The sequence below is a fragment of the Chanos chanos genome, chromosome 3 (assembly GCF_902362185.1).
Source record: "Chanos chanos chromosome 3, fChaCha1.1, whole genome shotgun sequence".
Taxonomy (NCBI): domain Eukaryota; kingdom Metazoa; phylum Chordata; class Actinopteri; order Gonorynchiformes; family Chanidae; genus Chanos; species Chanos chanos.
In genome coordinates, this window is record NC_044497.1 from 33,816,973 (window position 1) to 33,828,988 (window position 12,016).

A 12,016-nucleotide genomic window follows, 5' to 3' on the forward strand; every position below is an offset into this window, starting at 1 on the left:
TCCTACTCTGCTCTTCTTGCCCCCACGGCCTGTTTTTCATCAGAGTTCCAGAGCAGAGATGTTCCACAGGGGACTGAGCTCAATTAATGGTCCCCGCCCGCCAGGGGTTAAGGGTGAATAATTCGGCCTTGGGCCAGCGGAAGGTCAGAGGGCGAAATGGACCCAGGAAAAGATGGTGGAATCACAGAGTGTGGGGGGGCAGCGAAGACAAGGCCAATGTCTCCAAGATCAGATCCACGCTTTCTACTAACAGATGGCTATTTTTCTGTAGATTCACAAGGCTGAATGGTGAAGAGAACATCCTGGGTCCAACATTTACAATTTTACTCAAGCTCATCCTTACTTATAAGTAAGGCAGGAGAATGAAAAGGGGCATAAAATTGGGAGATTTTTCAAAAAAAAAAAAACCAAAACAAAACAAAACAAAAAAAACAATCCTCAGATTCCTCAGAAGTTGAATCACTGTTTGGATTTAATTCACTGTGGCTCCTTTGCAGATTTAGGGGATGTGGTGCTCCAGGCGAACTATAAGAAATTCCTTACATCCATTTGGGGTTGAGCTTAGCCTCTTTACAAACATCCACATAATAGGCTGATTACAGAGAGCCCACATTCCCATGGAAGGGGGACATGGCAGTCTGCATGTTTTCATGGGCGATTGGGGCTATGAATACTGTAGAGTTCCCCTACAGCTCTGCATTATGGATATATGCAGCATTGCTAAGCGTTCACACATGGCTGTTTGTGTAGATGGTGACGCCAGTGCCGTGTCTTGCATTAAGGTGGCTACCATTCCTTTGAACCTGGACTACAGACTGCAGCTGGAATCCCCACTGCATATGACCTTTGACCACAGAGCACTGCTTGTGTTTAGCAGACTGATGTGTCTTTATTAGGGTTGAAGCCTCTAAGGGCATCAGTGTTGCACCATGGCATGTTATTCAGCTCAGCTGAAATCCTGCTGTAGCACCAGATGAGGCAGACATCCACACTGGGCCTCTCACACGGAGACACAGCTCTGGCACAGAGCCACTGATTTTACATGAATCATTAACAACGCTTAAATTATGACCTCCAGTGGTCTATGGTATGAAATCAGCCTGCACAGGAAATGTGCAGAGAGCACAAGGACCTGCATCTACAAGAAAAACATTTGCACACCTGTGACGAGACAGACCTGGGAAAAAAAACAGCTCTGTTCATGATAACTGAACAGAGTTCATCAGCTAAGAGAGATGTTTAGAGATGTGTATTGCATCTGTCTTAGCATTATTCAGCCTGACTCAGTATCAGTTACCCCATCAAGGAGAGCCAAAAAATGCCACCCCCCCCCCCCCCCCCCCCCCCAAATTATTCTGTCTACTGTACGGGAAAAAAGCCTTAGCAGCACGCACTCATCATAAAAATCTGTGAAGTTTTAAAGTTAATATTCCCTTATTAAGTACCACTTAGCTCCCTCCAGTGGTTCAAGTATTCCTTTTACCGCAAAGTAAATAGCCAAAGAAAGGCAATGGCTTCGAAGAAATTCTAAATAGTGTCATGTTAACAAAAAACCTTATAGATCAGTGTGGTGTTTTGTTGAAAATATAAAAAAAAGCAATTAAGTGACTGAATTCAGAACATGCGATAAAAATCAATCAGTATATATTGAGACTTCTTGGGAACTGTCTTTCCACTGGAGCCGGGATGTTTACTAAAGTCAAAAACAAAATCAGAGAGAGCCCAAACAAGCATGTGAGGGGACAGTGTAAACACTCACCTGAGATGTGGACAGATCCGTCCACTACTCTCTACATTAGGGTAAATTGTGAAAAACATGCTAACCTGTGGTTAACGGCGGTAACAGACTCATCAACAATTTTTTTTTTTATACCCCACTCATTTATTAGTTATAATCAATTTATTCAACTTTCCATAATCCCCACTTTTATTTTAAAACAAGTCCAGTATTTTGCTAGAATTCCTCTCAGTCCAGAAAAAAAAAACAATTGGTTCTGGGGGGGGAAGGGTGGGTTTCACTGAAGGGTGCCAAGCAGGGGGTCCCTCAGTGCGGTTTCAAAGAAGCTGAAGATTTGATTGGCTTGACCATCGCCTCAATCCATCCGTCTCTCATTCTACACTCTCTTCTGCATCATCCGCTAGGTCCCCATCCATCAGCAAGGCTGCATACTTACTGGCAGAGCTGAATTTCTGTCAGAGGGGGAAAAAAAGTGAGAGGTAGCAATACATGATCAGATGGGTCAGTGGTGAGTTTTGGTCAAAGCCATTTACAGTCCATTTGTCATAAAACTATGTAGAGTTTAATAAATTTGCACACGTCAATGTGTCTCAGATAAACCGCGCAGTTCAGAGCACTTCTACATGAAATTGACTTCTGTTTGTGATGGTTTGTGCAACAGCCCAAAATCTGAGTGACCACAGTGATCTGAGTGTGTTTGTGTGACAATAGGGGACAGTGACAGATCCTAAGAAATATCTAAAAGCTCCTTACAGGGGTGACCTTAAGACTGTCAAATCCCTTGTCAAATACTAATTTGTGTGCATTTTAATCAAGAACTTAACACATGGGCAAGAGTTGGAGAACTTTCCCATCTCTGAGACAACAGTGACATTATGGTGAGTGATACCATTACAGATAGTACGCAGACACCCAGATCCTTGGGGATGTTTCGTCTACTGTTCATCCTTTCTCATGATCTCTAGGCTGTAATCTGAATGAAACACCCACATGTGTTTGTCTGCTGAGTCATGGGGGCGTGGCCAACGGTTGGGGACTTGAGAACACACCCACTTGTGGGAGGTCTTGTTTTATAGAAATGTTTTTGGAGGGAATGGTTAATAATAAAAATGTCTCTTGTTGTGACAACCTCTCCTTGAAAGAAGTGGAATTTGAATTTTGAAGGCTGAAACAGTACAGCCAAAACAGAGGAAGCCACTGACTGTTTGGATACAGACAGGGCAGAAGCACACCCAGAGGTAAAGAAGTCAGGGGTTAAACCCAGAGAAACAAGTCTCTGGGAAACTCACAGGACTGGGAGGTTCCTCATATTTCTTTGGCTCTGGTGCTGGTCTGAGATCTCTCTCTCTTCTGCCGTCCTTTCTACAAGCAACGCACAACAGAATGAAACAGCACTGAGGAGACTGTGTCACGCTCTGCTTGACAACACTTACAAGATCTTCACTGACAATCAAGACCTTAAGTTGTGAAACTCCTACTGTCTTCTCGCCTGCCAAAGGCCAAATGCATCACGCCCTACAGACCCAACCTCCATCAGCAGTGGTCTGACAAATAACACGAAATGAATACATAAAAGCATTACATATTTATCTTACCATGGTACTGCAGCAAGCAGTATAGGTAACTAAGGCCAACCGTCTGCAGTTCTACTTGTACCAGGGCTTGAATAAAAAGGCTTTTTTCCCCCTTTTTTTCTTTTTTTAAAAATCTCGTTAATGGGTCATTAATGTCGCTAACCTGCTGAGAGGAGCCATGAAGTGGGTCACAACTAAGTAAGAGCAAAACATAATTCACTCACCGAGTACTATAAAACTAATATATGTTTTTAAAAAATCTCAACTGTTTTTTAAGAATATTTAATTACACTGAAAGATGTGAGAAGTGAGTTGAAACTGGATCTGACTGGAGGTCAGAGGGCCAATGCAAATGGCCTTAGGACTTCTAAAGATAAAACTAACACGCAGAAACACAGAGTTCCTTTTATCTGCTCATCCCATATGTCAAAGATTTTGAGTTCTCAACGATTAATGAGAATAAAGTAACTCTCAGCTAGCCGACTGGATCCATTTTTTTGAGGCGAGAAGCAAAAAGAAAGAAAAAATCTTCGCCGGTTTCTTAATCAGCCACACAGTGGGTGCCAGAAATCAGCTAACCTGTCTGCCTCCTTCCGCCGGTCACGGCTGGCAGCATCTCCACGGCCTCTGCCTGTCCCGGGGCCCGAGGCCCCACCACGCCCCCGTGGGGGGCCCCGGTCCCGACGTACACCATCAGCCTTGTTCTCATCTGCAAGGAGAACCCAACGTTCAAGCCGAGGGTGTATCGGCAGCCATCTCAGATTGGAGCTCTGAGGGATCATTTTGGGGACTAGCAGCAGCCATCTTAAAATGGGATTGTGAGTCATCAGTGGGGACCCGGGTTAGCCATATTACAGTGAGGATCTGGGAAATCAGTTGGGGTTTAGACCAATCATCTTTTTGTGTTGTTCAGAGGGCACCCACTAGAGTTTAGGCGATTTCTACTATACAAGGGTATCTCAGGACAGATCTGCACTAAGCTTTTAGGATATACACAAAGCACCAAAGCACACTGAAGTCAATCCATTGGAGAAAGATGGCTAAAGTCTATGGTTTTAGTGGCTTGACATCCAACAGTCCATTTTATTTCCATGTGACCTAGATACTCCAGCCTGAGTCTTACCTTTCCCTCTCTGGGTCAGCTTCTCATCTGCTGAGCTGCAAAAGACACAATGAGAGACATTAGGAGACCCAGTCTGCCTCAAAATTTTTGCCATGTCATTCACTGAGGCAGATTTCAGTAAAGAGCACTTACTATTGACTTAGATGAGGAACGGCTACCGTTTTATTGTTAACATTGACTTTGATCAAGACCTGTTATTATGACTGTAACATGGGCATTAGCAACAGACAAAAAGGTTGCGGTGAGGACAAGTCTCCAGCCAACAAACTCTGTTAGTCTTTATGCCATCTAAACAATTAGATTATACCTTATTAACAGCTTATGAAGAAACCACTGAAAATGATTTACAGGTCTCACTCTGTATAGGGGTGTGAGTGCGTGTGTGTGTTGTGTCCTGACCTGCTGAGTTTTGGGGGTGTGGTGCTGCTAGGGGAGACAGCAGACCGAGCCTCGTTTTCATTGGCTGCTGTATTCTGTGCACTCCTCTTCGCCCATGCGTTCTCCTTAGGTGGTGGGGCTGGGACCACCTTTAGGGGCAGGGCCTCTTGCTTAGAGGGGGTGTGGCCAACTGGTGAAGCTGGCTCCTCTTCACGGCCACTAAAGACCTCGTTTTCCACCGAGCGTTCACTCTCCCGGCGTCGGGAACCTGGGGTAAGGGTGTATTCAATATCGCACTGAAAACCTATTCTGACCAAACTACTCAACAGTATCCTCCATAACCCACCTTAACCCCACTGGTCCATCTGAGAAGCAATGGGAAAAACATGTCTAGTATTCCCAGGACACGTGAAAGTGAACATTAGTTTAAGGTCAAGGTTAAGACCATTCTCTGATTTTCCAAAGGTTTAATATATCAAATTATTAATGCCGAGTCAAAACGTGTACCTTTTAATAATTATGTATTATCTTTGTACTTTCCTTTTTTCTCCTTGCTCCAAACCCTATCCTGACAAGGATGCTCATGAATTAGAAGCCTTCAATGTGTTTCCTCTGGTCCAACAAAGTCTGTGAATCAGTGCCCTCTCACCTCTGCCTGACACGCCGCCCTGTTGTGATGATTCACTTCCTGTCCGAGAGCGATCTGCTGGTTGGTCCTCGCTTCTCCAGCTGGGATGCCTGGATTGGTCAAAGGAACAGTCAGACATGTTTTCAATAATCTAGAACTGTCTGTAACTGGCAAAGCAGAATTATTAGATTTTGCCAAATATCTCAAAACCACAAGATTTATCAACAATTTTTAAACAACTATGTGCTACAGAGTATCTGTATGACTATAGTATAGTATCTCCACAGTATTGCTCTTCAGATTTATGCATGTGTGTCTGTGTGTGGACCGTGTGTACCACACTGCAGATTTAAAAGGAACAAAGGACAAGTATGTGAGTTGTAGCATTCAAATGTATAAGACTGTGTGTGTGTGTGCATATGTGTAGTACCTCTCTCTAGGTTTGCGCTCAGGTCCTCTACCCTTGTCCTCCTCCAGCTGTCTCTGCAGTTTTTCCTGTTCTTTCTTCAACCGTTCCTCCACCTCTCTCTCTTTAGCAGCCGTGTCCACCGGTTTGGCTCCACCAAATATGGAGGCAGCACGGCCAGACTGGGCGGAGGAGGTGCTGCTCTGGTCCTCCTCTTTAGGAATGCTGCGTGGCTTCAGGTTCAGCTTGGGTCTTTGGGGAGGGCCTGGAACACCGAGACGGGGAGAGAGAGAGAGAGAGAAAGTGCTGATGAGGAACTGACAGTGTTTCTGTGGTCCCATCCATTACAATACACGTTCTCTCATAGCACTCATTATAATTTATGTTCAGCACAGTATTTCTGTGTTTAATTCAATGGAGAACAAAAATATTCAATAAGTTTGCGAAGTGAAACTATACATTCCGTTTAGAAGATTTAAAGCTGCTTTAGTCACACTTTTGCCTTTAGAATCAGAGTATATTACTGCCGAGTGTCATACCAGTGCAATTATTTGCCTATTCAAATCCAAACTACTGAAATCCCCTTAACAAATAAGCAAACCTACTACAGCCAAATGAGTAGAAGTATGAGTAAAACACAGCCGCTCACCTCTCTCCTCGCGTTTCTCATCCCGCCTTTCAAATCTTTCTTCACGGTCTCCATAGCGATCCCCATAGCGATCCCCATAGCGATCTCCACTTCCTCTGTAGTCATCCCGTCTGTCGTCATAGTCACGCCGGAAGCCACTGCCAAACGGCCGACGTCCTCCGCCGCGAGAGTCATAACCTATTTGGGCATACACATATTCACATATGCACATATTAGTCATACACAAACGGGTAAAAAAGGAGCCGCGAGGAGCAAAATCGTGTGATGGTCCAATAGTCAGGGTGGAACAGCCGCTATCTCACCTCTATCATAATCTCTGCGGTCCCGATCGTCATAGCGATCACGGTATCGATCTCTGCCACCATCGTAACGATCATTGTCACGACGAGGCCCATCTCGATATCGGTCTGACTCATAGCGGTCTCTTGATCCTAGCAACAAGAAAACATATTGCGACAGCAACGAATATTTAGAATGGTTTACACTAAAACATCAAAAGGTAACAATCTAAGAGTACAAGTTTGAGACTGTTATAAACAGCATTCTTTGTTTTAATTCACTTGTGACACACACTCTCACTAAATGGTAACAGCTGGAATATATTGCTCCAGATTACATTTATAATAACTCTGAGAACAGTGTGGACTGTGTTTAATTTATTCGATTGCTTGCTGGGGACTGAAAACAAGACATAATGAAACAAATCTCTCACTCTCTCCGTAGGAGTCATCTCTGCGAGGTCCATCATCAGACTCTCCACTTGGCCTCGCTCGCCAATCGGAGTCGGTTTTGTCTGGTCCACCCTCACTTCCACGATTCCGGTCTCGTCCACCCATAGAGCGGTCATCCCTCTCTGAGGGGAGAAAACGTTTTACCAACTGTTCAGATGCGACCTAAGTTACCATGGCAACAATGCTCTATGACAAAAAATTATAATGATATAAACTACATAATAAGCTGAGACACTCCACAATGATAACAATGAAGGAGTCTTTTATTGGCCATTTTAAGACTGACATTTTTAAGACAGGCCGTGGGATGCACAGTATTCCTGTGGGAGGAAAAAGCAAAACATTTTTTTCTCTACAGATTCTGAGTTTGGGGATAGACAAAAGAGGACCGAGTCTCTCACACACCTTTCTCATTGGACTGGTCAGCAATGTCCACACGGACTCTCCGGTTTCCCAGATTCTGCACACAGAGAGGAGAAAAGGCTACTACACACACACAGACATAGCAGCATCATAGTAAAAGCATATCATCATATTACAGCATCCTCACACAGTGGCATAAACATAAACACACACACCAAACAGTTATCACATACCATCTATGGGCCACAAATCATACATGAAGCAATGAGAGGCAGGTTTGATGGCACTTCTGTTGGTTTACCGACATCTCTGTTACTGTTGCTAATGCTACAGCCTAATGTTACGTAATGCCACCCTAGCACCATACTGTATTGTTAATTTACTGGTGTATTTTCTTAATCTCATTCCCCACCTCCTCATTCAGACTGAGAGCACGCAGCAGAGACTCCACATCATCAAACTCGGCGTAACCAAAGCCCTTTAGACGCTCAGGGTTACTTGGCTCTCTTGGGAGACGCACAGCACTGATCTATAAAGAGAACAGGCACCAAATTAATACAGAAAGAGTTAAGCACTGGGCTATCAATCACAGAGAGGAACTGAGAGAGGGTTCATCAATGCAGAGACAACACAGAAAATCTCTGACAACTTCTGTGAGAGCAGATAACAGAATTAAGAAATACATAGCACAGGATTCATGTGCACTAAAATAACTGGTACAACACACAGCAAAGTGCCGATTAATACAGTATTACAACCAAATTTACCACAGCATTAATTAAATAAAGAATATATCACCAGTCTTAATTATACCAAGGGAACATGGAACAGCCTCCTTTAAAACTGACACAATATATACTGAACATGACAAAAACACTTATGAAATCTTTAAAAGGGGCAAACTTTGAAATATTATGTGCTTTTTTTTAATGCTCAGTACAAAATATATTGGATGTTAATTGAGTATGCATAATATGTGAGTACAGAGCTTAGCATTAACTGACAGACAGAATACAGTCCAGAGTAACTTCACACAGACACAGCAAACAGCTAATGGAAACATAAAGTGTCCAGTATAGTGTTAATTCACACAGAGTATTATACAGGTCCACTAAGCAAAGACTGTCAAAGCACTTCGGGCCACTCACACTGAGACCGCGGAAAAAGTCCTTAATGGAGTCTTCAGTGACATCATAGGGCAGGTTTCCCAGGAAAGCCGTGTAGGGCGGGCTCCGGGGCAGACGAGAGCGGTCAATGTTGGGCTCGCGAGCTGCCCGTGGGGCCGTGGGCAGGATGGAGCGATCAATAGGGGGAGCACGGTAGACGTCATCCTCCGTGTGCCAGGAGGTGGACACTGTTTGAGGAGGTACGGAGTGGGGGATGAGGAGATAAAGAGAAAATCCAATGAAAAGATTATGTAATTACATATATATGCACATTTGAAATCACTTATTTATGCATCAATGCTTGCTATGTTTGCAAACGGGAACTACATTTAAGACATGCCATCAATAAAATCCATTTATATACAGAAAATGTCTTTGTTATTGATGGTGACTTCAGTGTTCTCTGTTCTAACTGAAGACTAAAGTCCTGCTTTACAGTAGCTACCGGGCTGAACTCACCATCACCCTCTAGGTCATCCGTTTCATCTGCCCAGCTGGTGGGCTTGTTAGAGGGGTAACTGGGGGGCAGGTTTCCCCCGCTGTCCTCTGCCAGGAAATCAGTCAGAGTCAGGGTCTTCCCCTTCTTATTCTTCTTCTTAGCTGGAAAGAGAAAAATAGAGAGAGACACACGTCAGACCACACTTTTAAAGGCCATCCAAGACTTTACCCTAGCACCTAGATCTGCAAACCAAACCATGGCTGATGGCAGCAGACATGCTAGTGTCTCACAGAGTAACTTAAAATGTCAAAATATGGCAAAGTGCCAATTTAGTTCAGGCGCTGACAGCCTGTTTCATTATCTTGAGTTTGCTCTACAGTGAGCCAAGCGTTGCCTTTGGGTATCTGTACATGTGACCACAGGTGCAGTGACTCTCTGAGCTCTGATGTGCAGTGATACAGGCATACATCTTAAAGAGCTCACACACAATGGAGAGAGAACCACACTATAAAGACAACACTGACAGTTTAAGATACAAATGAATCACACCATACATGAGGGATAAATCCGGGACATAACTGTACACCGGTAAAGGAACAAACATTTAAAAAAAAAAAGAGAGGTTTATAAACAAAGCCCTTCATGTTTCAAAATTAATTTACAAGAAATTACTGATGAATGAGTCAGATTAAATTCAGTTGAATTAGGCATGATTTTAGAAATATTCCCATGCAGCAAAACATTCTGTGCCAATCATGCACTGTTCCAAAGCCAATGTATTTCTCCCTGCCACCTAATCTTTAGGAAACAAAGCTAATTCCTGAACATTTCAGAGAGTCTAAAAACGAATTTTCTTGTTTGGTCACATGCGAAAAATAGCATGCAAAAAACACAACTCAGCACAATACGTTGTTTAACAAGTTGTGTGACATCAAACAAGTCTCGCGCGAAGGAAAATAGTTTCTGGTTGATGAATGACCAACAATATCGCAGCGCTCTTCTGTACAAAAACTCGTGTTTTTGAATGAAAGTTGTGTACTACAATGATGGGGCAACTACATGGCTTCCAAATTCCATTGTGTAAAACCGCGCAGTCAGGACATTCCGCTGCCATTCCACTGAATCAAATGTTTACCGCTGAAAAGTCATGACCACAAGACCCGCCCAATGAAATAAGCTACAAAGTCTTCCTGACGTAAAATCATAATAAAGTAATAAGAAACATGCATCGGAATAATAATAGTGTCGCGGCTGACAATCCATTAACAAACTGGCTACCCGGTTATCCAACATTCGTTATATGATAAGTTTCTTATCTCCAAATTTTAATTTAAATATTTATGATTCTACATGTCACAATCAAGAGATCAATAATACCGTATGACTACTTAACTGACCGCGCAATGCGCATTCCTTGCAAGCAAACATCGGGCAGTTAAACTAACTGCTTCAAACAGTAAAAGACCGTGTCTTAGGCAGACTAAAATCAAGCGATACTGGTATGATTACGTGAGTTAGCAAGCTTGCTAATGTTCTGTTTGTTTTTAGCTGCATGAATTCGGATACCGAAACACTGACACCCTCGTATGCCCCCCTCCTCCTCCCTCCTGAAGTCCACGTGGGAAGTTACAGTACCCCCAAGGCAAAGAGCCCCTCCCCTCTGCGCCTCCAGTAATTCGATAATTACATTTTATACAACCAAACATTGATTGCGACCCTTCTTCTGCAGAAACCCGATTAACGAACAAAGCCCTGACAATGAATAGGACAGTAAGCACATAACCTCCACACACTGAGCTAGCTAACTTAGCACACTCAAATGCTGGCTGGCTAACTAGCAGGCGCCAAATCATTTCGAAGTCAACTGTATTTACGTGAAGAGCACCAGTTTGGGGGACATAAGTATTGCTATTTCGCAACAATTCAGAACAACTACGGCATTGTACGAAGATAATGTAGATAACAAGTCATGTATGATGTATCCTCAGAAACGTGCGATGTGGTTCAGTTCTGAGCCCACCCCAGCTATCCTAGCATAGCCTCTACGCAGCGTCCTCACAATACAAAATAAAACTTATGCCATCCGTTTTCTTTCCCGATAAAGCCAGCCATTCATTGTTGTGACAATCTGCAAACACTTTACACGGTTCAGAGAAACGCGGCTCACACTTTACCGCGGTAACACTCGTACCGGCCCAAGCTCAAACGCTCAAACCCTCACCTGACGCCGCCATGATGGAGAACGAATGCGTGTCACATCCCCGGATGGAGGCGTCAACTGCTCTGGAACGTCAGTACGCACCAGTCCCTGCGTGCGTGCAGCAAAGCACCAGCCTGTTGCGTACGCGAATTCTAGGCTGAGCAAGGTTAAGAAACCTGGAAGCACTTATCGCTTATGTCATTTATTGATATTTAGTAATGGTTTACTCTAGATCCAAATTTTAAAATTGCACTTCGCTCTCCAGTGAACGTCATTTAAATGCGATTATACGAAGTCAGAAAGCCAAGAATTAATTGAGAAGCGAATGTGAAACGAAACTTAGACATTTTTTCTTTCGAGGTCATTCAAACGGCTAAAATTGCTACTTCAGTGGACACAGTTCAGAGACATACACATTCGTTCATCTTCACTGACCAATAGGTTATAAAATAAAAAAAAGGTTCGATTCAGTTTTTAGAATCAGAAGTATTTGTTTTCAGAAGGCTGCTCCGTGTATTGCAGAATCGGCACTAAATAATGAAACGGCACCTCATCTCTAAGACTGTGAAAACATATTCCTCCCAAGAGTGATAAATCCGACGCTCAACATTCCCCTTATGG

General features: G+C 43.4%; 1 protein-coding gene across 3 annotated transcripts; it reads right to left on the bottom strand.

The window, feature by feature from the left end:
• Positions 1-1,869: 1,869 nt before the first annotated feature.
• eif4ba (eukaryotic translation initiation factor 4Ba) lies at positions 1,870-11,486 on the bottom strand. 3 transcript variants are annotated; one of them, XM_030769001.1, is made up of 15 exons: positions 11,417-11,486; positions 9,216-9,356; positions 8,739-8,944; positions 8,003-8,119; positions 7,633-7,687; positions 7,209-7,349; positions 6,799-6,927; positions 6,497-6,673; positions 5,872-6,112; positions 5,478-5,551; positions 4,835-5,081; positions 4,436-4,470; positions 3,892-4,021; positions 3,028-3,100; positions 1,870-2,190 (listed from the first exon to the last, which is right to left on the bottom strand). In XM_030769001.1, exons 1-15 carry the CDS (start codon positions 11,427-11,429, stop codon positions 2,110-2,112), a joined length of 1,860 nt encoding a protein of 619 aa, XP_030624861.1. In that variant the 5' UTR covers positions 11,430-11,486; the 3' UTR covers positions 1,870-2,109. The 3 variants fall into 3 exon arrangements, with proteins under 3 accessions (XP_030624861.1, XP_030624860.1, XP_030624862.1); XM_030769000.1 differs by having other exon boundaries at positions 5,463-5,551; XM_030769002.1 differs by lacking the exons at positions 3,028-3,100; positions 3,892-4,021 and having other exon boundaries at positions 5,463-5,551.
• Positions 11,487-12,016: the final 530 nt, after the last annotated feature.